The sequence below is a fragment of the Corvus moneduloides genome, chromosome 1 (assembly GCF_009650955.1).
Source record: "Corvus moneduloides isolate bCorMon1 chromosome 1, bCorMon1.pri, whole genome shotgun sequence".
Lineage (NCBI taxonomy): Eukaryota > Metazoa > Chordata > Aves > Passeriformes > Corvidae > Corvus > Corvus moneduloides.
This window is the reverse complement of record NC_045476.1, coordinates 157,007,886-157,032,728: the sequence shown is the minus strand read 5'-3', so window position 1 is coordinate 157,032,728 and position 24,843 is coordinate 157,007,886. Positions and strand designations below refer to the sequence as shown.

The 24,843-nt window shown below is 35.4% G+C and overlaps 1 protein-coding gene across 6 annotated transcripts in view; it reads left to right on the top strand.

The window, feature by feature from the left end:
* ASAP1 (ArfGAP with SH3 domain, ankyrin repeat and PH domain 1) overlaps positions 1-24,843 on the top strand; it is a 153,434-nt gene that overhangs the window by 71,087 nt on the left and 57,504 nt on the right. For all 6 annotated transcript variants that reach the window (XM_032133433.1, XM_032133409.1, XM_032133426.1 and 3 more), the window contains 8 exons: positions 4,427-4,499; positions 12,538-12,683; positions 16,134-16,208; positions 16,550-16,599; positions 16,963-17,092; positions 17,857-17,942; positions 18,723-18,798; positions 19,626-19,712. In XM_032133433.1, coding sequence (XP_031989324.1) covers positions 4,427-4,499; positions 12,538-12,683; positions 16,134-16,208; positions 16,550-16,599; positions 16,963-17,092; positions 17,857-17,942; positions 18,723-18,798; positions 19,626-19,712 — 723 coding nt within the window. The remainder of the gene's footprint in view (positions 1-4,426; positions 4,500-12,537; positions 12,684-16,133; positions 16,209-16,549; positions 16,600-16,962; positions 17,093-17,856; positions 17,943-18,722; positions 18,799-19,625; positions 19,713-24,843) is intronic.

Genomic DNA, 24,843 nt, shown 5'->3' with positions numbered 1-24,843 from the left:
CACTGAGAAGAGATCAAGCTCTTCAGGGTTGAGGAGAGGGAAGAGCAGTATCTGTCTGTGTGAGCAGCAGTGGAAAATGTCTAGCAGAGAGGACTGGTGTGGGTTAGGGAATGTCAGCATATAGGTCTTCTGACCCAGCTCTGCTCTGTGTGCTGTGTTAGGCTGGTAAAAGTGCATGTGCAGCTCCTCAGTGATCTACATCAGTGAAATGATCCACATAAGTGAAATGATCCACTGGGGGGACTTACCACCCCAAAATGTATTTGATTTTATAGCCTCAAGTGGACAAGTTTTCCATTCACTAGTATGAATAGCTACCAATAAATGTACATCTTGGGAGGGAGGATGCTGCAAGAAGTACCTTCTCTGAATGTGAAATGGTATCTGTAAGTACAAATGTCTATCAGTGTGTACTGCACTGATGGAAGGTGAGCTGAATCCATAGTGCTCAAAAGGAGCCCCTGGCTTTCACGGGACCATTGACTCCACAATAGTGCTCTGGGATGAGGGAGCAGAGATGCTGCTTTCTTCACCAGTGCAGATTTGAACCAGGTTGGTGGTTTGAAATGGCTGGCTAGGTTCAAAGTAGCCATATTTTAGCAGAAAGGAGAAATTATATCTGGGGAATATATGTGGGGAATTCCACACTGATTAGTTAGAAGAACTGCTGCTGAATGATCAGGAGATTTTCTTCTTGAGCATAAGCTTCAATATAAGGGAATGTAGCAACTGGAAACCTCAACAGGGCATGTGCCAGAGAATCTGCTGAGAATGAGGAGCAAGGACCTTTCCTTACTTCATTTTATTTAAGCAGATTAAATGTGGTGGATGTTTTGTGTTCTTTCTCCTTTTTCCCCTTCATTTCTCTCTCTGGGTTTTGGGGTTTTTTTGGTTGGTTTTTTTTGTTTGTTTGTTTGGGGGTTTTTTTGTTGTTTTTTTTTTTTTTGTGGTGGTGGTGGTTTTTTTTGTTTTTTGTTTTGTTTTGTTTCTTGGGCTTTTTTTTGGTGAACACTGATTTTACATTATTTTGAGCTTGTCTCCAGAATGACCATTTTCAAGAATAAAGCTTTGGTCAGCTAATAAGGTAGCAAATTTGTGGTGCAGGTATCTTTAGTAAATGATTTGTCCTTCCAAAATGTGTGAGAGAGTAAGAAAATGTTCTTCTGTGGAACTTATAAAGGCCTCCTGCAAGATGGTATCATGGAAATGAAGAAAAAAGCATTTGCCAGGGGTGGGTGGTGGTAAGGAGAGTTTAGTAGGTAGGAAGGAGTGCCACTAAATACCTAGAGATTGTCACAGAGACCCCTTGGTTCTCTAAGACATTGCGATATTCAATAATATATATGTATGCCACTTTTAATGGAAGATCAGATTTTGTGTCTTCTATGATAGGCAGTTAAAATATTTAGTATTCTAAATACTCAAAATTAAAATTAATGGATACTGCAAAAGCTTGTTTTTCCCTAACTAGGGAAAGCAAGGCTGTTCCTGTCTGGTTTAACATGCTGAGAAGGTAATATTACTCTGGAATAATAATTGAATTGAGCATTGAGTGCAGATTATTTCCTTTGCAGCAGAGTGCAGCTAAAAATTATCAGCAAAAGACATCTAAAAGGAATGTATTAAGTTTGGAAACAAACTATTTCCATTTATATAAAACAAACAAAACAAAAACAACCAACCAAAAAGCCTCAACACCCAAAAGCACCCAAGCAACCCTAGATAACAGGTTTTGTGTACCTGCTATGTAAGTGTGTTTTATTTATAGTTTTGGACTATGAAGAAGTAGTTCACATAAAAATCATATTTGCAAATATAAAAATACAAAATTGGCCTGTGATGTCATTCTGACTCAGATCACTGGCACCTTTAGGCTGTGGATGTCATCTTTGTATATTGCTTTGCTCAGTGATTTGTCTTATAAAATAATGAATGTTCCATTTCCTCCTGCTCTCACATTAGTGATTAAATCTAATTCAATAGCAAATTCAATTTGGAAGATTTTTCTAATCTGCTTGTCATAGTCTTTTAGATTGATAACTTTAGGAAAAAGTTTGCTGGAGTTTTTATTTTTGTTTCTTTCTCCTGCGTGTCCAGTTTGCTTCAACACTAGACCTGAGGATAAAGTTTTATCTCTCCATCTCATCAATGTTAACCATTGTCTTTCTTTCAAAATATTGGTTTCAAATTCTTATCCCGTGTTCAAACTCTCAGTAGACAAGTGAGTCATTATTTTTTTCTGGTCGTTGAAGGTGGAGAGAGCTTCAGTAGAAATGTATGATAGCAACTGCCTGACATAGCAGGCAGGCAGAAGCAAAAGCTTTTGACAGCATTTGCAGAGGAATCAAAGGGAAGCACTTGCTGTGCACTGTCTTGGAAAGGAACACTGAGTTCCCAATATTTTATTACATTTAAAAATGGTAACTTTTCCTGGCAAGATGTAAGTTAAGTCAAACCCACTATTTTACTGGGGAGCAAAAGAAGTAATGATGTTTGCAGTTCTTAATGTTTTAATCCATTGTTCTGCTGTAAATGAAAAAAAGCCCAGAGATAAATAACATCAGAATGAATTTATATAGCTTTTGTGGTTCCAAATGTTTTAGTTTTAGCTGCCACAGGAGTGGTTGTGTGATTTGAGAAAGTGGTTGTTTCCAGTTAAGGAACAGAAACACTCAATTTTATTTTGTTACAGATTATCATGTATTGTTCAGCTATAACATTTTTATATGGTTAAAATTGGGCCACTCCAAAATAGAACTATTATATATTAATTGCTTTCTCTCTGTATGAATCTCTACTCTAAGTGTTCACACACAGGAACATCAGTGTTTGGAACTTACTTGTGAGAGGTACCCTCACATTTAATCATCTCTAATGTTTAGCACTCTAGCTTACTTGGAGCTCCTGATGTAGATTTTTGGAACTTCTTAATGCCCAGTGCAATGTTCTTCAATTGTAAAATCATAGAATGGCTTGGATTGGAAGGAAAACTAAATATCATCTAGTTCCTAGCCTGCTGCCATGGCCACAGACACCTTCCAGCAGACCAAGTTGCCCAAAGCCCCATCCAGCCTGGCCTTGATCACTTCTAGGAGTATCCACAGCTTCTCTGGGTAACCTGTTCGAGTGCCTCACCACCCTCACAGTAAAGAATCTCTACCTAATATCTAATTTCAACCTACTTTCAGTTTCAAGCCATTCCCCCTTCTCGTCTCCATGCCCTTGCAAAAACTCCCTTTCCAGCTCTCTTGCAGACCCCCTTTTTCAGGTACTGGAAGGTGCTGTGAGGTTTTCTAAGGCTTTCACTGTCAGAACCATCTCAGTTTCGACAGTGAACGGTCTGCTTACGGGGCGGGCTTTCACTCAGTGTTGCTGGTGATGTCCCTCTGTGAGGACACACACACTGCTGTAGGAGTAGCTGATGTTCTCCCTTGTTTTGCCAGTCTTCAGACCCCTAGGAGCCCCAGAGTTTAAGCTTTTTGGATAACGTGGCTGTGCAAGGGTCTCTGCAGCATGAATGGTGTTGTCTCTACCAGCTCCCATGCTCAGTTGGGCTGCTGTCCTGACAGTGGTTCTGAGTGCAAGTTCTCCAATCTCCAGTGATTTGAAAGTGAATATAATATGGCAAACGCTGCCAGCTTCATTAAAACTTGGAATTATTGATCTGACTTTACCTAGGTGATGGGAAATTGCCTGTGATCTAAATGGGGAAAAAATATAGCAAACTATTTAAGCATTTCTATGCATGATTAGAAATCTAATCCTCAATTCATCATTACTTAGTAACATTTTGTCCTGGATTTTGGAGCTATTGCAAGAAATTTTAAATTCTTAAAGATGTAATATTGAAAATTCATATTTGAATATTATTATTATAAATATTCTTTCAGTCACATTACGTTTCACAAAATCAGATATTATTCTTTTATTTTGATTTGCTACTTTTCATCTGCTGTACTTTTGTTATGTTGTGGAATTTGGTACAAGAGGTTAGTGTGATAATCTGTGTCTGTAGTTAAACACTTACTGTGGGAGAACCACAGATGTTAACAAGCAATTTAGTTGTAGTGGAAACTATAGGACTAGTGTAGAAGCATCTGCTATTTCTTGTTGTTCTAGGTTTATTTTCCAAAATATAATGCAACTTGAATAAATGCTTTGTCCTTTGCAAAACTTAAATAGTGTTTTTCTTCTAGCACTGTCAGTACTGCTCTACTCTGTTGTCAGAGCATTTTCAGTTCAATTCTTTAATTCATCTTGAAGGGGTTGAAAGACCCCAGACCTTCCCACAGGCTGAATCAGTTGTACCTGCAGCTTTTTCCAGCCTGTGAAACTCCTTATTTTGTGGGTTTCTTTTTATTTGTTAGTATATTCTGGCAATCAGTGAAGTAAATATTTAAAGTTTGTTTATTTCTTGCTATTCTAGGCATTGGATCAAGACAGAACTGCACTACAGAAGGTGAAAAAATCTGTGAAAGCAATATATAGTTCGGGGCAAGGTAAGACATTGTTTTCAGTTTTACGTGAGAACCAAAGCATTTAATTTCAAGTTTGAGATGTCTTGCAATTCTTGTAATTAACCCTGTTAAAATGTCTGGCATAAGAAAAGCTTTTCTGTTTAGGAGTATTTGGACTTAAAAATTTTCTTTCTTTACTTCTGATTATACATCAGATTAATGTGCTCTCCAGTTCTTTGACCGTCATACTCCTTCTCAAAGGCCTCTAGGAGAATTCCCATGGGTAAATTTTCCTGCTGTCGTAATATTTCAAGCAGTTACATTCAACTAGAACAATGCCAAAAAAGTGTTCTCAACTGAATTTATAGAAAGCACTTACAAGTGAAATAAGATTTAGAACTTGTTTAAAAGTTTAAAAAGTAGATAAATGAAAAGAAATATCCACAGGTAGATTTTTTTTTTGTCAACATTTGCTCTCCCTTCATAACATTATATATTTCCCTTCTTACATAAAAGAGTGGAGATACATAATTATTTTGCTTGTTTGAAGACACTGTTGATGTTTTACTGGAGCTATAGTAATTACTTTGTTGAGAGGTTAGTTGGCTAGAATATAAATTGATAATCAATTTGAATGCAGTAAAAAATTATGATCAAACCTATCAATATAAAAACTCACTTTTAAAAATGCTATAACTCTAATATTTCTACCTCAGTTTCTCTTACATTCTAAACACTGTGCCAAAGGCAGATAGGGTAACAGAGCTGTGCACCTTCCAATAACCTGGCTGTAAATACAGGATTTTAGAAAATCTCAGTTCCAATTCCCTAGCAATAATAATCAGTGTAGCAAATATTTTCCATATACAGAGCTACCTTTGAGTGCTCTTAGTTTCTGTGTTTATGGAAGTGTCTGTAATTTTTAATGTCTTGTAGATTCTTAACTATTCTCATTTGCAAATCACTGATGCTGGTTTGTTAGCACCATGCTTTTAATTAGCTTTTCTGTGATTTCAGTTGATGATAAATATTTTCCCAATAGACTGTGAAGCCTGATACAAAGTGAGAATAGTATTTGTTGCGTGTCTATTTAGTTTTATGCTTTTAGAAGTATTCAGATGCTCCAAGAAGCTTTTCTATTTGAAAGAACTTAGTTAAGCAGTTTCAAAATCTGAGTTTCAAGACTGATGAGAAGTGTAGAACACATTAAAGGTGTTCTGCCTGTTTTGAAATATATTAATGATACTAGAGAGTTCATCTATCGTTTGAGTCTTGTGATGAAAATAATATTGTTGTCAAGGCCTGTAAGTAGGGCAGTACTATATGAAGAAGTAGTTGCATTGGATAAAAGCAATAGAAGGTGGGTTAATGGTTTTGATTGGGTGCTCTGCATTTAAAAAGGAGCAGAGATGGGTAGCTGGTTATTATTATTTCTTTTATATTTTTTCTTTCTTTCTTTCTTTTTTCTTTTTAAACAAGCCTTGTTTCAAAGGTACGAGTTAGTAGGAATTCTTTTGGCTCAAGAAAGCATTATGCATAGTCCTCTGGCTCCCTCTTCAGAATGCTGCTGATATAGGTTCTGTTGCAATGAAAAGCTGTGTGCAGGAGTCAGTTCATGCAGTGATTGATAAACTGGGATTAGTAAAACCAAGATGAAAAACATGTTATACATGTGAAACCTCATAAAAATAAATGTAAATATAAAGTGACTGAATTAAAACTCCAGCTCATTTTGCCTCCTTGTACAAGCAAGTTTCTTATACTTCAGTGATGAAAATTGATTTTGTTGATATTTAAGTAAAACATACCAGAAACAGCTGTAAAATGAATTGGGGTTTATCAGTTCAAGAAAGTATTATGTGGCTATTTTTATGTTTCAAAAGAAAGCCTCTAACAACATTTTGAGAACCCAAAATTGGAATTTTGTTTTACAAATTTAGTAGTTTGCTAGAAGTTAAGACCATATTTAATTTGCTAGAGTAGGAAAAGTTTTTTAGTACTCTTCTGCTTCATAATCTCCTTTGAGAACTCCAGCTGAACTGGTGAGAAAGGGTTATTCAGGGGCAATAGAAATTCTTTCTTCAGTTCAGTAATCCAATTCATACTCTACCAAAAGCCATAGCTAGGTATTTTGGGGTTATAGTGGTTTTGGGTTGTTGGGGTTTTTGTTTCTTTGTTTTTATTTTTGGGCTTTTTGTTATTGGGTTTTTTTGGTTGGTTGGTTGGGTTTTTTTTGTTTTGGGGTGATTTTGTTTTGTTTTTGGGGTTGTTTTGTTTTGATAGGGTGTTTTTTGCTGGTTTTTTGGGGGTTTTTTTGTTGTTGTTGTTGGTTTAGTTTTTTGGTTTTCTTTTTTTTTCCTGAAGTAACATTTGGACAGTGACAGTGACACAGTGCAGTGTCTCATACAGAATTCTTCAGGAAGGCTGAACCTTCTGATGTGTCGGTTTGTTCCTCTTCGGCACTGAATTGTGGACCACAAGGGACTGTGCTCTGTTACAAAGAGCTTTAACGTCACCCAGATACTTTCTGTTCTTCCTGCACATCCCTCACCCATTTGTCATATTTACATTTAGAGCTACTGCTGTGGAAATGAAAACATACCAACACAGAAATATAGAAATCCGTTAGAAAGGTCCCTCCCCTATTTTCGTTTCTGAGAGTATTGTATGGGAAGGAACTGTTTATGAAGTCCAGTGAGACACACAAATGGACACCTCTTTCTCACCACTTGCTCCTTGTCTGGTTTGCTGTTTAATTCTGCATGATCGATTGTAATTAGGAACCCATCTTATGGCAATGGTGCTTGAACTTAATGGAGAATCTGTTTTGACTTCCTTTCCCATAACATTTGGATTGAATTATAATAGCAGTAGATTACACAATTAGTTTTGTTGTAGATTTTTCAGTAGCTCTTTTTCATTACTTCCCTTGGATAACTCCCAAATATAATCAAAAGAGTTTACATGATGGAGAAATAAAAACTTAAAATCCATACAAGACCAAAGGTACTGAGTTGGATCAGCAGCTGCATGGTCTCCCACAATGTTCAACAGCAGATGCTTGAGGAAGTAGAAAAATGGTGCAAAGATGGAGTGATTTTTTCTTTTTTAATTATTTTGTTTAGGACTTTCTCACCTCACAGTGACATGAAGACCAGGAATTACCTTGAGTCAGAAATTATATTTTCTGTGACAATTTTGAGTGATGTTTGCTACTTCTTAATGGACTTCTACAGTTTATTTTGTCCAAGGAATTTGAATTAATGTAAATCTTTAGCATTCTCAGTCTTGCATCAATCTAGTTAAATGCTTCTCTGCGAATTTTCCCAGTACATGTTCATGTTCTCAGGCCTTAAGTCACCTGAGGAGGAGGCTGTCCCTGCCCATGTTTATTCTTTCCTTTCCTCCACATATTTTTTTGGCCTGTCTTTCCTCCTTGTGAGGGTCATCCCTCTTAGTCTGCTTAGTTCCTTTCAGTATTTTTTGTGAGGGACAGAATTTCTTGGAAAAGCAGTAATTTGATGTGGACTTCCTCTCCCAATATGCTCATTCATCTCCTGGAGGTGGGAGATTTTCAAAGTAAAATTTTCTTTTTATAAAATGTGTTTCTTGTTCAGCATTTTGTATTCATCCACATGTCCACCAATTCTATTCTGCACTGTAGTTGCTACAAATTTCCCAGGGAATATATAAGCAATATTGCTGCTGGTGCATACTTGAATCCTCAGTTCTTTCTGGAACTTACTAAAAATAGCTATTATATTTGCTTTTCATTCTTCCCATAGTGTTGAGGCTGGTATAAATAAGAGGTGTTACTTTGCAGCTACATAGTTTGCCTATTTTATTCTTTTGTACATGAATCTAAGTGATGTGCCATTGCACATGTTATCAGATTTTAAGAATTCTGCTGTTAGATTTGGAATAAATCCTCTGAAGCAGAGAAGAAAGAAAATTCTTCTATAAGAATTTCTTCAAGCATGTCAGTGATGAGCTGAGATGCAAAAAGAAGTAATTTACTTTTTGGGGCTGGCTTATCTCTCAATGCTCTTATACTGTGATGATCTAGAGAACCTTGCAGACTCACTGAGATGCTCCTTGCTCTGAAATCTTGAAAGAAGCTTTTATTACTTTTTCCTTGAACAATCTCATTCTAGAAGGCGTTACTGATATCAAGTTCAGACAATTGTATGGTGGTCAAATAATTTTTTTTCTATTATTTTTTCATTATATTTCAGCTTAGTGAAGAACAAAATGAGAAAGGGTGTTTTTTTATTTCAAGTAACTTCTGCCATCCTTTTTAACCTTGCCAGCTTTCTTGCTTTTCTAAAGCCTTTCTGAGTCATCTTTCATTCATAAATGCATCTTGGCTCTGACCTTGGTTATTTTTCCTCTGGCTACCCGTGGAACAAAGCTGTTTTATAAGTGCAGCTTGAAAATAATCTAAAGTTGATCAAAATTCTGAAACTTAATTCTTATTTTTTTTAATTTAACCACATATGAAGAATTAATTATCACTAATTTAGACATTCTTTGTCTAAATGTTTCTTTGAGTGTAATTAAAGTATAATCAGTGACAAAAGAGAGTAGTGTTTTTCTTCTGTAAACTAATTTTTTTGTGCTTGTGTTCTTCAGTGTTTGCAGGGTAATATATCTGAACAAAACTGTTGTTGAGGAAGGAAATTTTAAGGCTTTAATTTTTGTGATGTGTTTTCTAGGTCCAGCATATAAAGGCTATCCTTTAACCTCTCTTCATGGTTTGTACTTCTGTTCCCTTACTTAATATGCACAAGTAGACAGGCGTTTTAGTGGGCTCAGAAGCATATGCTAAAATTCTGGTCATTTTTGAGTGGGAAATAAACATAGAATTTAATGAATGCTGTGGGTTCCAGTGAAGAAATATAAATTCTGGGAGCCTGATTTAAGTCTTTTGTGTTTTCCTGGGAGAAGTTTACCACAAGGTCACTTTAGGCATAGACGGCTGCAGGTGACTGCCTGGGAATGCAGTGCAAGGTGGGATTCAGCCCTGGGAGTCCTTCAGGCTGTGCCTCCACAGAGCTCAGAGCACATGTGCTCCCTGCTCCTGGCAAGTGCTGCTGTGCAGCAAAGGGCTGCTGCAAAGCTGCCGTGGCTGCCTTTCCTTCCTTAGCTGCTTGGATCCGCATCTCCAGAGGCGTTCCTGTTATTTCCTCTTAACACTTAAGGTTTCCTCAATATACCTGTTAGAGCTCAGATGTAAGGGGTGCCACAACTTCCTTGTGCGCTGAGCCGAGGGTTTTCTCAAACCAAAGGTAAATTCTGTGCTGAATGTTGCCCAGAATCGAAGGTGTGAGTTATGGAGGAGATGCACAGCTTCCAGCTCAGAAAATACAACAGCTCTATTCAGGCCAGTATGTTGGTTTATGCCACATCTGCCACGCTCTAGTGGGGTTCTCAGCATGGGCTCAGGTGCTGGTGGCCTTGCCAGATCTCACTGGGAAGGGAATGATTAGTGAGGCCCCTTTGAAGGGAGCTGCATTTGTCAGTGGGGGGCAGAGCCCATCCTCAGCTGTCCGTGATTCTGGCACGTCTCAGGGAGCTGCTGAAGGAGCAGGATGTTTGGCTGGGGAAGCTGTTCTATTTTCATCCCAGTGCTGAGCGTTGCTTACGATATTGAAAAGACATGATTCAGTTCTGGAAGACAAACCTTATTCCCTGCATGTACTGCTGTCAGTGATCCCATCTCACTCTCAGGGTTATTAAAGTCTTGTATGACGACTTGTATCTAAGAAAGTAAATATTGTCGTGCCCATTATGGCTTTCTGTATGCAAAGAAAGGTCTATTAGGACACTAGAGAGTAATTTCTGAGTTTGCATGAGGCACCTACAGTGAGATGAAAGGATGCTCTTTGCTCTAAGCATGTCGCGTTTCACATGTTGTATTTTAGCATAGGCCACGTTGCAGATTTTTCAAGTTATGTGCATTTAAGGTCAAGTAGGGAACTGCCTTACCTTTTCAACAGAAAATATTTCATCTCCTTTTACAAGATTTACATCAATACTTGTGTAGAAATTGAAAATTTGTTATTCTTACAGAGCACTTGCATTTTGTGTGCCTATGCATGGTAATTACAGCAGTAAATGCAGGAGTATTCCTTTTTCTTCACCATCGAAGGTTCATTTCTAGATTTAGGTGGTTTGTAGTCTGGGATTCTTGAGAATTTCCGCTATATTGTTCTAGGACAATGATCTGCTTCCTGCTTCCTCTTTCTGACCGGGAATTTCTTTTGCCTTTCCACAGATGAAACAAGCTTCTTCAACTCTTTGTCACTTTCTTTACGAAGTCATTTTTAAAAATGCTCTATGAAACAACACAGGGCTTAAAATCAAAATGCTGGGAAATACTGTGGGGTAAAAAGTGCTTCACAAGCAGGGACAGGGATTCCATCTAGGAGGGCTCTTTCCAGCCTTCCATTCTCCTTCCTTTTCCTTCAGCACAGCTGGGTACTCTTGAGCTTTACTCACTCAAGACTGCCTAAGCAAAAGCTCCTTCATAGATAAAGTCCTCTGTGTATATTTATGCAAAAGCTTTTACATAAAACAAAATGCATATTTTATTGTTATATAGTGGTTTCCTTGGATTCAGTGTTAAGCTATTTGATTAAAATTGTATGCTTGTGGAACAGTTTTCTTGAAAACATACAGCTTGAATTGCAGCTCTGTATTAGCATATGATTAAATATTTGGCCTTTTGAAAACGTTGGTATTAATATCTGATCTACAATATGAATGGTGTGATGTGTGAGCTTTGGGGCTTGGTAATGGTAAATAAGGATTGTACTTTTTTTTTAACAGGTTTGGAATTTTTTTGTTGAACCTTTGGTGCACTGTTGTTTGAGTATCTGCAATACCTTAGAAGACTTAACTGTTTAACTCATTATCAGCTGTTTGTTAATGTCCAAATAGATTTGTGCATTGTGAGACATTATTCATGAGACTTGTTTGAAACCTATGACTTTTTTCCTTTTCTTCTGAGTCATAACTTGTAATTCAGATGCTCTCAGGCAATATAACAACTTGAATAAAATAAAACTTTCAGATTTTGGGGGAAAAAACATGATATCTATTGCCAACTACTCCCTCTTTCCCTTCCTCCCTTTCATTGCACAGAACTTGTGCTGTAGCTCTGTGGTTTTGTGTTTGTGGTTTGCAGAAAAAAGCCCACATAGTAAGGCTGGGAGACTCATTAGAGTGAAATATTGATTTAATTAATACCAGTAATATCCTCTAAGAGAGATAAAGGTGTTAAAGTCTTTCCCAAAGGGCTGTAGAGGTAAATTTTCTATTTAAAGATACTAAAATGGAAGTAACGAAAATTATATGAACACATGCCGGAAAGGAAAATAAATAGAAGCAGGAAAGACATTTCAGATACAACAGTCTCTAATTCATTCTTGAGTCAAGGATTTTTCTCACTTTCACTGGCTTCAACTGCATCTTCTTGGTTTTGACCTCTCTGTATGTGCAGTTTGCTATTAAATACATTGAAATGAGTCCTTGGCTGTGTACCAATACACATTCCATTATCTGAGATAACTCAGTTTATAAAGCAGGCAGAAAAGGAACCTTTGTAAGATGTTTCTTCTTTTGAACTTGCAGTCAGATTCAGACTTGGTCTCCTTACTCTTATATCTGATACTTTTGACTTTTTTATTCTGTAAAAATGTCCAACATTTCAAAAGAAAAGTTCACATATGCATTAAAGTTCCTGTAGTGGGCAACTTTAAATTCCAATGTTGTTTACAAAACGAGCTCATATTGTTTCACTGATATATTATTGATCTTATTACTCTGTCAATAGCTGCAGATATTTCTTCATCTCTGTATTACAAATTCAACTTGCTGATTTAAAAAGCATATATATGTCTATTGCTAAATAGTTCTTTTTAATCTTAAAATTATTTTAATTTTCAGTAAATGTGTTGACTTGTGGCTTTTCTCAAAGTACTGTTTATTACTTAGTTTGCCGCTAAGTTGCACTAAGCTTAAAATTATAATCGACTGACTACAAAAAACCTTTCTGACTTTTGATTTTTCTTTGCAGATCATGTTCAAAATGAAGAAAACTATGCACAAGTACTAGATAAATTTGGAAGTAATTTTTTAAGTCGGGATAATCCAGATCTTGGCACCGCTTTTGTAAAATTTTCCACACTTACTAAAGAATTATCAACACTGTTGAAGAACCTGGTGAGGAGTTTCAAACTTTCTTAGCTTTTAATTTGTTTCAAAATGAAGTATAATACAACAGCTGCATGATCATGATGACTAATGATACTTTTTGAGATGCTTCCAGTTTTTTTCAAAAACAAAACCAACAATTTCTGCAGAGAGGATCTCTAAAGGGTGTTATTACGCACTCTCTGTGTTTGATTGTTAATTGGCAGTTAAGAAGGTAATATAAATGTTGAGACATCACTTGAGTCATCATTCTCAAGTGATTGATGGTGATACATACCTCATGGACCTTAATTTTAAATCATCCCTTAACTTGAAGTCTTTCCAGTTAAAAATACAGTATCATTAGTTATGGCTGTTTTGTTTTACCACAAAAGGAGAAACATTCACTTTTTGGAAGAAAAAAGAACAATTTGAGCATGCTTAAATGGTGTTAACAATCCCCTCTCCCTGCAGAATATAAAGCATCTATTGCCTAAATACCAGTTTTTTGAAGGTGGTTTAAAGGTTTGTCTCATTTAAAGTTTGCCTTAGGCTTTTATTTCTGAAAGCTGCATAATAAAACTACAGTCACAGCAAATATCTTTGAACACTGAAAGTAATGAAGCCATATTTCTTGTGAAATCCTATTTCATGGGCTTTGTAGCTGTCACATTCAGAAAGTCATAGCTTCAGTTTTACATTTTTCTTATAGTTGAACTTATTTCCAAGCTTTTTTGGTGTGTGAAGTACAAGTGGTATTACAGACTTGTCTTCCTAGAGTCCCTAACACAACCATAACTGCTGTAGGTCACACCAAAGCTTCCTGTAGCAAAGTTCCCTGGCTTTGACAGTTGCCCAAGATTGAGTTTTCTGCTTTCCTCTGTGGAGACTTCTGTCACTCTGGGTTATTTTGACCTTCTTTAATTTAAATTTAGCACACAATTAAAAGTAAGTATTTTAGAATGTGAATTAAAGTGAAGTTGAAAAACAGTTTGGGACTAGAACTCAAGTTTTTTGGAAGCTTTGTGGACTTTGTCATTTCTATTGGGGCATCCACAAAAAATTTTAACCTATTTTAACTAGCAAACAAGATGTCAGGGTTTATTTATTTATTTAAAATTGTGCTGATCAAAAGGAAAACACACTTTTAATTTAAGAAACCACACTTATTCAGAACATTATACTATTACAGCTAGATTATGAAGCATTATCTATCTAAATTCTTGACAGGATTCAGAATAGGTTGTTCACTAATGTACTTCATTCATCACTATCAAATAGACAATAAACTTATTTTACAACTGTCTCAGCATTTAAAAACCATTTATTTTTTCTCCTTTCTTCTCCCCAAGATAGAAAATTCTGCTTTGTTATTCTTAGGCATCATTCTGTTTAATAAGATTACAATGAAAGAAAAAAAAGACATTTATGATATCAAAATAGAAGTTGAGGTCCGGTGAAAGAGCAGTTGAGAGGAGGACTCTGTAGTGTCACTTATAAAGCCCCAAAGTAGGTGCTGAGGCTTATGTTGATAAAGTTAATGGGAGAAATGGCAGGAGGTGTTAAGATAAATGGCAGGATAAGAGGTTTGGGATTTTTTTTTTCTTTTTTACCTAGAACGTATTGTTGATGCCTTATTTAATAAAATAATGAATGGTCTTCAAAGACATAAAGATGACTAAGGACTAGAGCTACACAGTAGACAATGAAAAAAATGCTTCACAAATTTGGATTCTTTTTTTTAAATCTTTGAACTTCAATTATGATTCATTAAAATTTTCATATGAATTGTGATATTATAGCTATTTCATGAGAAGGAGGATACAAAATAACTTATTTTCTTCTTTGTCAATTATAGAGTGACTTCTTTGAGAGTCATATTCACTTACTATGAAGTAAAACCAGCAACTTTTATTAGATACACAACTTTTGGAAAGCATAATTTTGAAATGATTGCTCAGCACACAAGGGCAAGAATAAAAGCATGTCCGTTAATCATTTTAACAAGGCCAAATAAGTTGCTTGGCAGTTTTTACTATTAACTGTTGATGTCATCACTAAATATAATGTCTGAAACTTAAAATCTATAACAGTTAAGTTGTCCAGTCATTATTATTAATATTATCTTATAAGAAGGACACACAAAGACACCTTGTCTAAGATTTTATAAATTTATGTTTTACATTGGTCTGTGTTTTCAGCAAATTCTGAGTGTCTGACCAGAATCAGTTTCTCTGTTTTTTTACTTCTACTTCCTTTCCCAATTCAGGTTTCATACTTTATGCAGTAATTGCTTATAGTAGTGCATTTAAAGGATGTATAAAAACCTATGTACATGAAAATGTGTGTGTCAATATCTTTACATTGATCTAGATGAGGTTTGGGCAGAACATTTGTAGCACTTGCAGAATACTTTTTTTTTGAAAATTTACATGGTGCTTGCCTTTTTCTGAGTGTTTAAAGCCTGTTTTCCTCTACCTCTCTTTCCTGTAAATGTCCTCAGATAATCTTTGCAGGCAAATTATCTTTTTTGTTCAACCCTCACCAAACTGTCATATGTGTTTCTGTCTGTTAAGGGTTTTTTTCCTTTATTTTGCTCTATACATGAGACTGTTTTGCTTTATCGGATGTGTTTCCAATTCATTTGGGCTACTGTTTTATCAGGTCTTCAAGAATATAATAAATGATTCCAAATAATTACCATATTGGAATAGTACACTGCTATTTAGCCTTGATTTTTTGGTTTTTTTCCTATAGCTGACATACTAGCTGGCTATTCTTCAGTTGTTTCAAGCCAAAAATTAATGGCTTGAATTGGTTATCCTTAACGGATACACCTGGAAAAATGAAAAATGCTGCAGTGTCTTTTGAATATATGAGGAGTTTGAGTGGAACACTAGACCTGGAGAACCCGTTTGAGTGGTTGTTTTGATATTCTTGCCAACATTCAAATAGGCATGAATTCAGTAGGGGGAAATTTAAACTCATGAGAGTTTGAGGAGATGTCAGATTTACACAATGGACAAGGAAAGATCAGTGTTCCCAAAAAGGGGGAGATATTCAAAGAGCTGGTGATTCTGTTGGCTTCTTCTGTTCATGGTTGAATTAACACATGCTTTGTGTGTTGCCTGCTTGTGGCACAGCAGGTCCTTGCTTCTTACTCAGGAGACTATAGAAGACATTTCTACCCAAATGTTTGCTTCAAGAGGATGAATATTACCTTGAAGTGCTTTCAGAACTTTGCTTATGTGCCATTTGTAAAATTCTGCATTTAGGTCACCTTGTTTAAGTAAATGTTAATTATAATGTTTCTATGTCTCATGCAAGTAAATGTTTATTAATTCTTCCCAGACCTGAATTTAGTGTTAATTTAGAAATGTGAGGTGATTGCAACTTGATTAATGAAGTTCAAAGACTTGTTGGCAGTAATTTGGTAAGATCATAATACATCCTTTTGAATGATAATATTTTTGTTTTTAGCTCCAGGGTTTAAGCCACAATGTTATTTTCACTTTGGATTCTCTGTTAAAAGGAGACTTAAAAGGTGTTAAAGGGGTAAGTGTTGCAAACTAAGTTTTTATTTTATGTTCAGCTGTCTAGTGACTGTTTTCCTTTCACTTATGAGATTATTTCTTACGTTGGCATTTATTAATATTCTGTATTTAGTACAAAGAAAAAAATTGGCATGACTGCAATGCTTCTTGAAAATTTCATTGCAAATTACCATGTTAATGTGCACAGGAAAGCAATACTTTACAAGATTCAAATCCAGTATTTTTTTCCAACCACTGTCTGAAAAGTTTTAAAGAAAACACTATTTTTGTTGCTATTTATTACTTGATAACTATGAAGACAAAGTTTTAAAAATGTTCTAAGAAAATTTTCTATTTCCTAAGGACCTCAAAAAACCTTTTGACAAAGCCTGGAAAGATTATGAAACCAAATTGTAAGTATTTTTCTCCCAGTTTGCTTTGTTTTTTGTGGTGCTGGGGTTTTTTTTAATGAATCAGTAGTAGTAGTATCGTTAGTATTATAATTAGTGGTATTAGTAGTATTATTAGTATTGTTATTGTTGTTATTATTATATAATTATTGATTGTTTTCCCCAAGTTAGAGAACAGAGTTGAAAGAAGGGCACTTTCATGGCTCAATAGCTTCTGGAGACTTAAAATATACAGGATTTGGTAGAGGAGCTGATCTTCAGGATGTCTTCTTTGATACGTCTTCATTATTATTTTTTCCCTAAATAATGCTAGATCACATTTTAGTAGAAGGAACTTTCTAAAATGTTTTCAAATTAAAATTTCAGTACAAAGATTGAAAAGGAAAAAAGAGAACATGCAAAACAGCATGGGATGATAAGAACTGAGATAACAGGAGCTGAAATAGCAGAGGAAATGGAGAAGGAAAGGCGGCTATTTCAGCTACAGATGTGTGAAGTAAGAAACAAATTTCAGTTTTTAATTGCAACACCATAACTTACTATTAACAGACCTTGTGGGCCTTACTTGAAGGTGGTGAAATCCTCTTTGCTGTTTAATGGGGGTGGAGGGAGGAAATTATTTTAATGTGACAGAGTACAGCCATAAAGATAATTATTTTAGCAACTCTTGTACAAAACTTGGCTTCTTTTTGTTTTATTAATTTTCCTTGGTTTTAGACTATTGTGGGAAGGTTCTTGGGTTAAAAATACATTGTGGAAATATTTCTTATTTTATCAGGTTTATGGCTGAGCAGTATTTTGATATCTTTCTTCTAATATGCTTTCTGAAGCCTTCTAAAATTTCTTATAAAGTGATGAATTATAATGATAACCTTAGTTCCATAAAACTGATTTTTTATATCAATAGTTCTTTTTATTACATTTTAGTGGGGATTACTTTAAATTGCACAGTGTTTGTACTTTCAGAATATTTCAATAATGACTACAGTAGCATTAAAAATGGGAATATTTAGACAGTTCTAAAGGATGAAACTTTTTTCTTGGATTTCCTTTATGTTTTGGGGTGTTAAAATTTTATGGAGTGGCCAGATAAACTGTTATCTGTTTTAAAGTTTGTTTAGCAATGATAGAGTGGTGTTTTATGGGTCAGCACCCAGGTTAAACACAGAGTTTAATTCATTGAGCAAATGATGTTTTATTATTTGAAAACTGTTGAAGGTTGTGATACATGATTGTCAATGTTTTCCATTGTCTATACAGTATCTTATTAAGGTTAATGAAATCAAGACAAAAAAGGGTGTGGACCTTCTGCAGAACCTTATTAAATATTATCATGCACAATGCAAGTAAGTGCTGCAATGCTTTAAGCCTTAGTTACAATTTTCTTTTTTACACAAGATTTTGTGTAAATTTGTGTCCCTTTGTTTGAATGTATCAGAACCTTTTTTTTCATAATTGTGATGTGCCAGATGTCTGAATCTTCCCCTTCTGAGGCTGTAGACTTCCAGTAGAGAGTGTCAGAGTGAGTTTGTGGGGCAGGGCAGTGATGGAGAAAGAGGCCAAAGGAAAACCTTTCTGTTGTTTACAAAAATTAATTTTAGTTCCTGAGGCATAGATCTGGAATGCATTTCTATAAATGTCTTGTTTATTCTAATTAATAGTTTTTAGTCTTTTATTTAAATTCTAAAACTACTGTGAAAGCCAGTAATTTCTTTGAATTTCCTTGAGGTGAAGCTGGTAAGATACAACCTTGTCATCAGTAGAAGAACCACAAAGGCAAATACACAGGAACTTAAATTAAACACAGGAGAAAGATTTTAGAAATTACTGAAGGAGAAACACGTTGGCTAGAGCAGTGACAAAAATAAGCTAATCTATATTCTCTCTAATTTGATATTTGTTTAAGTCACAATGGTGTTTCTCCACTGTTGAAAGATGTTGTACTTTCAACTTACAGGAAGGGGTTTTTTGTTGGGGTTTTTAGTTGTTTCGTTCTTTGTTTAGTTTTGAACATGAAAGAAGCTGGATATATTTTATTTGGTTTGCTGTTTTTCTCCATGAGATAATCTACCTTGTGTTATGAATTAGATATATTCCTGATAAAGCAAAGGTATTTTTCATTCCAGTTTCTTCCAAGATGGCTTGAAAACAGCTGATAAACTTAAACAATATATTGAAAAGTTGGCTGCTGACTTATATAATGTAAGTTTACTTACAAGTAGCTTTATATCTGAAAATGAAAATATTTTGTTTATATAAGTACATTTTAAATATAACTACAAGGGTCTGCATTTCATTTGCATCTTATAAATGAAAGGTGTGTTATTTGAAACTGAACATAGATGAAGAGAAGACATCTTGACTGTTAAACTTCATATGTAGTTTTTAGAGCTATTAGGAAAAGTAGCTTTCATTCTACTACTAATTCAATCAAACATTAAGATAAAACTGCTTTTAAGAGTGAATATTGGAATCAGCTTATATTATTAGCATTAATTTTAGTACATTTTCACGTTTTAAAGCCAAATTACTTAATGATAGCACCAGGTTTTTAAACTGAATTAATTTGTGATGTTCATTGAAGAAAAGTAATAACATGGAATCGAAGACCGCTTGTCACCGAAGTGTTTTTGTGTTCTATAATCAGAATTACAATAATCTCATTTTCTATTGCCATTAGTTGCTAAATTAAACTGCGTTTTCATTCCTTAAGTAATCCATCAAATTTATTGGAGTTATTTTAATATTTCAGAGGCTAATTTACTTACATTAGGTATAGTAAGCCATTACAATATGACAGAACAAACAGTGCATGTGGAATTGTACATTCATTTTAATTTGCTTTTCAAGGAGTACATGCATAGAAGGTGAAGGTTTAAGAACAGACTGGTCCATGAAAATAAACACAACTATTACAAAAACACAACATAATTGAGCTAGTTGTTCAGGACATCTAAAATGGTATATTGAAATGCATAAAACATTGAAGTCCCATCCAGCAAACATAAAATGTCAATCTCTTTCTATAGATAAAGCAGACACAAGATGAAGAAAAGAAACAACTTACAGCTCTTCGAGATTTGATAAAATCTTCTTTGCAGCTTGATCAGAAGGAGGTAAATAATTTAGACATGTTATTCTTGGAGATAATGTAAATTTGTGAATTTTATATTCAGAAATTGGTTTAATTAATGTTCAATTTGTGTAGTTATTGGTTCAAAAGAGCTGGACTTTGAACATTAAGGCAAAACTAATATTTACAATGTTCAACTACATATCAGCAAACAATATTTTACATTCGTTTTCTGTTTCCATTTTATGTATTAAAAGATATTATTCTTTTTTTAATGTACTTTCTTAATGTACTGTAAGAACAGTTGTAATGGGTCAGATAAATGCTTCATCAAGCCCAACATCCTGTCCTTGACAATGATAAAGAATGATTGTTCAGGAAAAAAATTAAAGAGAAGGGATGCACACTTCCTTCTTGTGTTCTGCTATCCTCCAGCCAGTTTGTGTTCAGTATTTTCCTGACCCAGGTGATCCCAAGGCAGAGTGAGAACCAGAGACTTGCCTTTACCTATGGTTTGCACATTACTGTTCATCTGCTAACTCAGGTGGATTTTGTGCTGTTGTTCTCCTTTCCAAACTCCTTTTGCTAATAGTAACTGCTAAGAAAGAAAATTTGTTTGCTATTCAGACAGCAGGGTCTGAGAGAGGGCAGTTAAAAAGTAAAGTTCATCATCGAATGCACTGGTATCAAAAGTGGGGTTACACACGTGATGTCCATTGCAGATGTTCTGGAATACTTCTTGAACTAGGAGATAACATAATAACACACATCACAGCTTTTACCTGAGATAATACTGTGACTTTTCAAAATCATGGTGCCTGAGAGAAATACTTAACATCCCATGGTGACAGTGACTCTTGGGAGGGTCAGTGTAGCTTTCCTTCAGGAAAAGTTTGCTTACCCTCTGTTCAGTTCTCTTGTCAGTGTATAAGACAACCATATTTACAGGGTGTCTATTATTGAATATGAATTATAACTAAACATTAGACAGATGCCGTTCTGCTGAATATATATGATCATCCAAATATATGACTGGACAGTATTGCTGATATCATATATACATAAAAACATAATTTACAACCATGTTACTGAGTTGGCCAACTGACGTCAGTTAATAGTGGGTGTTGAAGGTAAAATGCAGGGCAATAAACACTGATACTTCCCCAGAATACCCTCCCATTAGTAGCTTGACTGGCTTGGAAGTTCTTTGAATTTGTGCAGTTGCTTTTTAAAGAAGTGTAAACCATCAGCTTATGTTACAGCTGTGCCTTTCCCACCATGGCTGCATGTTGTGTGGAAAAATCTTTCCCCTTTTATTTGTTTTGAACTTTTAGATCTGCATGCCCTATTCAGGATCAGAGTGTGTGTGAATTTGAGATATCCTCACTGGATAGTTTTTGATCATTTTTCTTGTTTTTTATTTTTCCATATAAAACCTAACATTGACTTGCTTTTTGGCCAGAGGAGGTGTGTAAGTTTAGTCCTCTGTAAAGCTATAGCCTATCACTCTGTTTCTGAATCTTCGTGGTGAGCTCACAGTATCTTATTCTTCCCCTCTGCATCACTTGGCATTCTTTTATACTGGTCTTCACCTGTCATTTGTTGTCAAGCTACTCACTATCGTTGAGTTCCTGAGAAACTCTTCAGTCAGCCTTTCTTGAGTATCCTGAATAATTTAATAGCATATAATAAACTTTGACAGTTTGTTATTCACCCTTTTCCAGACTGTTTGCGTTAGACACCGCATGTGCTGGTGCAGCCTTCTGTGAAACTCATTGGGCTGTTTTGTGCTTTTAACCTGTTATCTCACCTGCAGACTTCTCCTCTTGTCCTGTGGCAATTCTTTCCCTTTCATAAGGAAGGATAAGTGCCTGTTGAAGGTCCAGGTACACTGCATCAGTCATCATTTACTTACTGATTCCTCCAGAGAACTCCAGGAAGTTTTTGACACAACCTCTCTGTACAAAAGCTGCACTGATTTTCCAGTATATGTAATAATAAATATACTCTTCAGAGTAGTTTTCATTAATGTCCCTTGTGTGGTGTGAAGCTAAAAAATCTTTATGTTCCTGGAATTCTTCTGAAACTTTTAAAAAATAGAACTATAGTAACTGGGGTAAGTATTTTCATGGGCTGTCATGTAATTTTATAGATAGCCCATTGCAATTATGGCCATTGCATGTGGATGTGTGGCTTGAAGTTAGTAAATTAACTAATGTGGAATCACAGTAAATAACAAATGATGGATGAGTAATTCCTTACAGTAATGATTTTATTTCTTTTGAATACTTGCTTATGTGTACTTACATAACATAGGTGTACATCATAGAGCAGGCGAGCCTTGGCCAGGGGTCAGTTCCACTTCTAATCCCGTCATTCTGAGGGACAACACAGCCTTACAACACACTGTACATGTTTTTTAGAATTTCTTTCATGTCATAAATGCTGACAGGAGTACTACAGAGTCCCTTTGAATAGATCCCAATTTATTGTAAAAGCTGCCAGCTCTTTCTAGTGCTCAGTTTTCCTTTATCTCATACTTTACAGTCTTTTCTGGTTCTCTGTTTGGTATTTTTTTTCCCTTCCATCTCCAATGTGCATGTGGACTTACTAGATCTCTTCCATACTTAGAGAGCTTTCCATACAGGCATTACATTTGTCATCTCCCTATTATCTAAATCACTCTGAACATAATTCCTGCTCATTCTTCATCATGAATTGATTCCCAACACACAGAGCAACAAGAGTTGCTTTCCTTTCACGTACCTTTTCTTTCACAAGCTGATTATTTGGAGAGCAAAGAAAAACATCTGCTCCTCTCCTGGAAGATGCATGTGTTGTTGAGTTCGTGGACAGTTCTTGGAAATAAAGTAGGACAAATGTGTGGTTGTTCTTCACTACTTTGTGCTGTGCATCCATGGCTGCATATGGTTCAGTCCATATAAGTCAAGTTTCAAAAGTTGCTCATAGATTATTATAAGGCAGAGTAACATATGAAATACAGTGTTTGGATTTTTGGTTACTTATTTCCTGTATGTTTAATAAAAATATTGTGTTTTAGTGGAAAGTAACCTCATCTAAAATATAAAAGTAAAGTCAAATATCAATGTAAAGTCAAATTTTGAAACTTGAATACATGTTGAAATAAAGTATCTTCACAGTCATCACCAAAATAAACTGTGCAACTGTTCTGAATGTAATTACAATGTGGGCAAATTCTAGGACTCTGGAAAAACTGTGTATATATGCGTATATAATATATGTATATAAATTTATAAATATGAAAATAAAGTGTTTGGTTTGAAGAGAATTGAAATTGTGTCTTAGAAGAAAAAGGAGCAGTATTGTGATTCTCAGATACCCAGGCAAATCACAGGAGAGAGAGAAATGCTGTAATGAAAGAATCTGCTTTTTTGATAAAATAACCATTTGATCACATTGATGTTCAAGTTTCTCCTTCAAAATCAACATGAGGACTTTGACTCATTAAATTCTGCTACATGACATGAGTTGGAGTGTAATGATGCTGGCAAGTATTGAGGAGCTTGAAAAACAATGTGTTACTTAGGTATTCAGAGTTTAATCCTGAAGCAGCATGGCAGCATCCATTACTCCTTGGTTAAGAGGCAGCAAAGCCTGACATGGCCTGAGTTTCCACCAGTCAGCCTCCATCATTATGTATATCCAGCTCTTCAAGTACATAAAGCTGGACTTTATTATTGTGACAGATGGCCTGGTGGATTATGATTAAGTATACATTTTCCTACTTATATTAGTGCATTATAATCTCATCTCTGGAAAATTTATGGATTAATGGAATTATTGAAGAACATGAAATGAATGGGATTTTCTCCAGTGGATTTGTAAAAAATCAGAAATACTCTTACCAAACATTACTTTGGCAGGGAAGCAGTTTGAAATAATAATATTGAGGCCCTGGTTGTTTCTAGCTATAAGTTTCTTTGACCAGGAGAAGGAAGTTGAAACTAGTGATTCCTGTCCAAATTGTAAATTCTGCCACCTTTAACCTCCTCAGAGCTGCTATGAGATAAGTGAGACGTCCTGACATTTTCGAGGTCTCATAACGCAACTCCCGTTTCCCTGTTGCACTTGTTCAAGGTGTTTATTTAGCATTATGGGCATCTGTAATGGCCTTACACATTTTTCTGGCATACCTGTCCTTTCATCAGTGAAAAAATATTACTGTAATCAGTGCAATTACCTGGTTCCTGGAAAAGCACATCTAGACTGTGTTTGAATCCTGGGCTGTGCAGCAATGCCAGTGCTGCAGCTTCCTTGCAGGAGGTACCATTGGTTCTGTTACATGGAGTGTCTCTTGTGGCCACTATTGTGGCCTCATGTCAAGTTGGGGCAGTTTCTGCTACATGTTGCAAGGATGATCTAATTTTGGAAAATTGCTGTGGTTTACAGCTTTTGGAAAATGTATTTTAATGGATAATAGTGTAATTTTAATTGTGTAAAGCATCTGATCTTGTATGTTGCAAAATGCTCATATCCTAAGAAGCTTAAATTTTAAAAGAAACCAGGCCTTTAATACAGGCTTCTGTTCCCTATTTTTTTCTCTTGATTATTTTTGTACAAATGTAACTTAACAGCTTTAAGTTGAATATAGCTAATCTTCAGAATCATGTTTTGTGTCTGTTTTGTCAACTATTTCTTTACATTTTGATTTATTTCCCCAAATCTCCCTATGATATGCTATTCTCAACAAGAACTATATCTCGTTGTGTTCTTTCCTATGCTAATACCATCCTACCCTAATTCCAATGGGGATTTGAAATTTGTTTTTAACAAATGAGCTTCTGATTGTGGTGGTGTGAGCACTGCTGGCAGCCCCCAGCTTGCAGCAGCCTTTGTGCTGCTTCCAACCACAACTGCCAGTTTTACCAAAACACTTCTCTAAACTCTGTGGCAAACTTGTTACAAAATGAAAAACAATTGTAAGCACCCTGAATAAACCATGGAATTATTGAAGAACATGAAATGAATGGGATTTTCTCCAGTGGATTTGTAAAAAATCGGAAGTACTCTTACCAAACATTACTTTGGCAGGGAAGCAGTTTGAAATAATAATATTGAGGCCCTGGTTGTTTCTTCAGTATATATTGATTGTGGTAGTAAGAAACTATGCTTTAAAGAGGAAAGGTTATTGA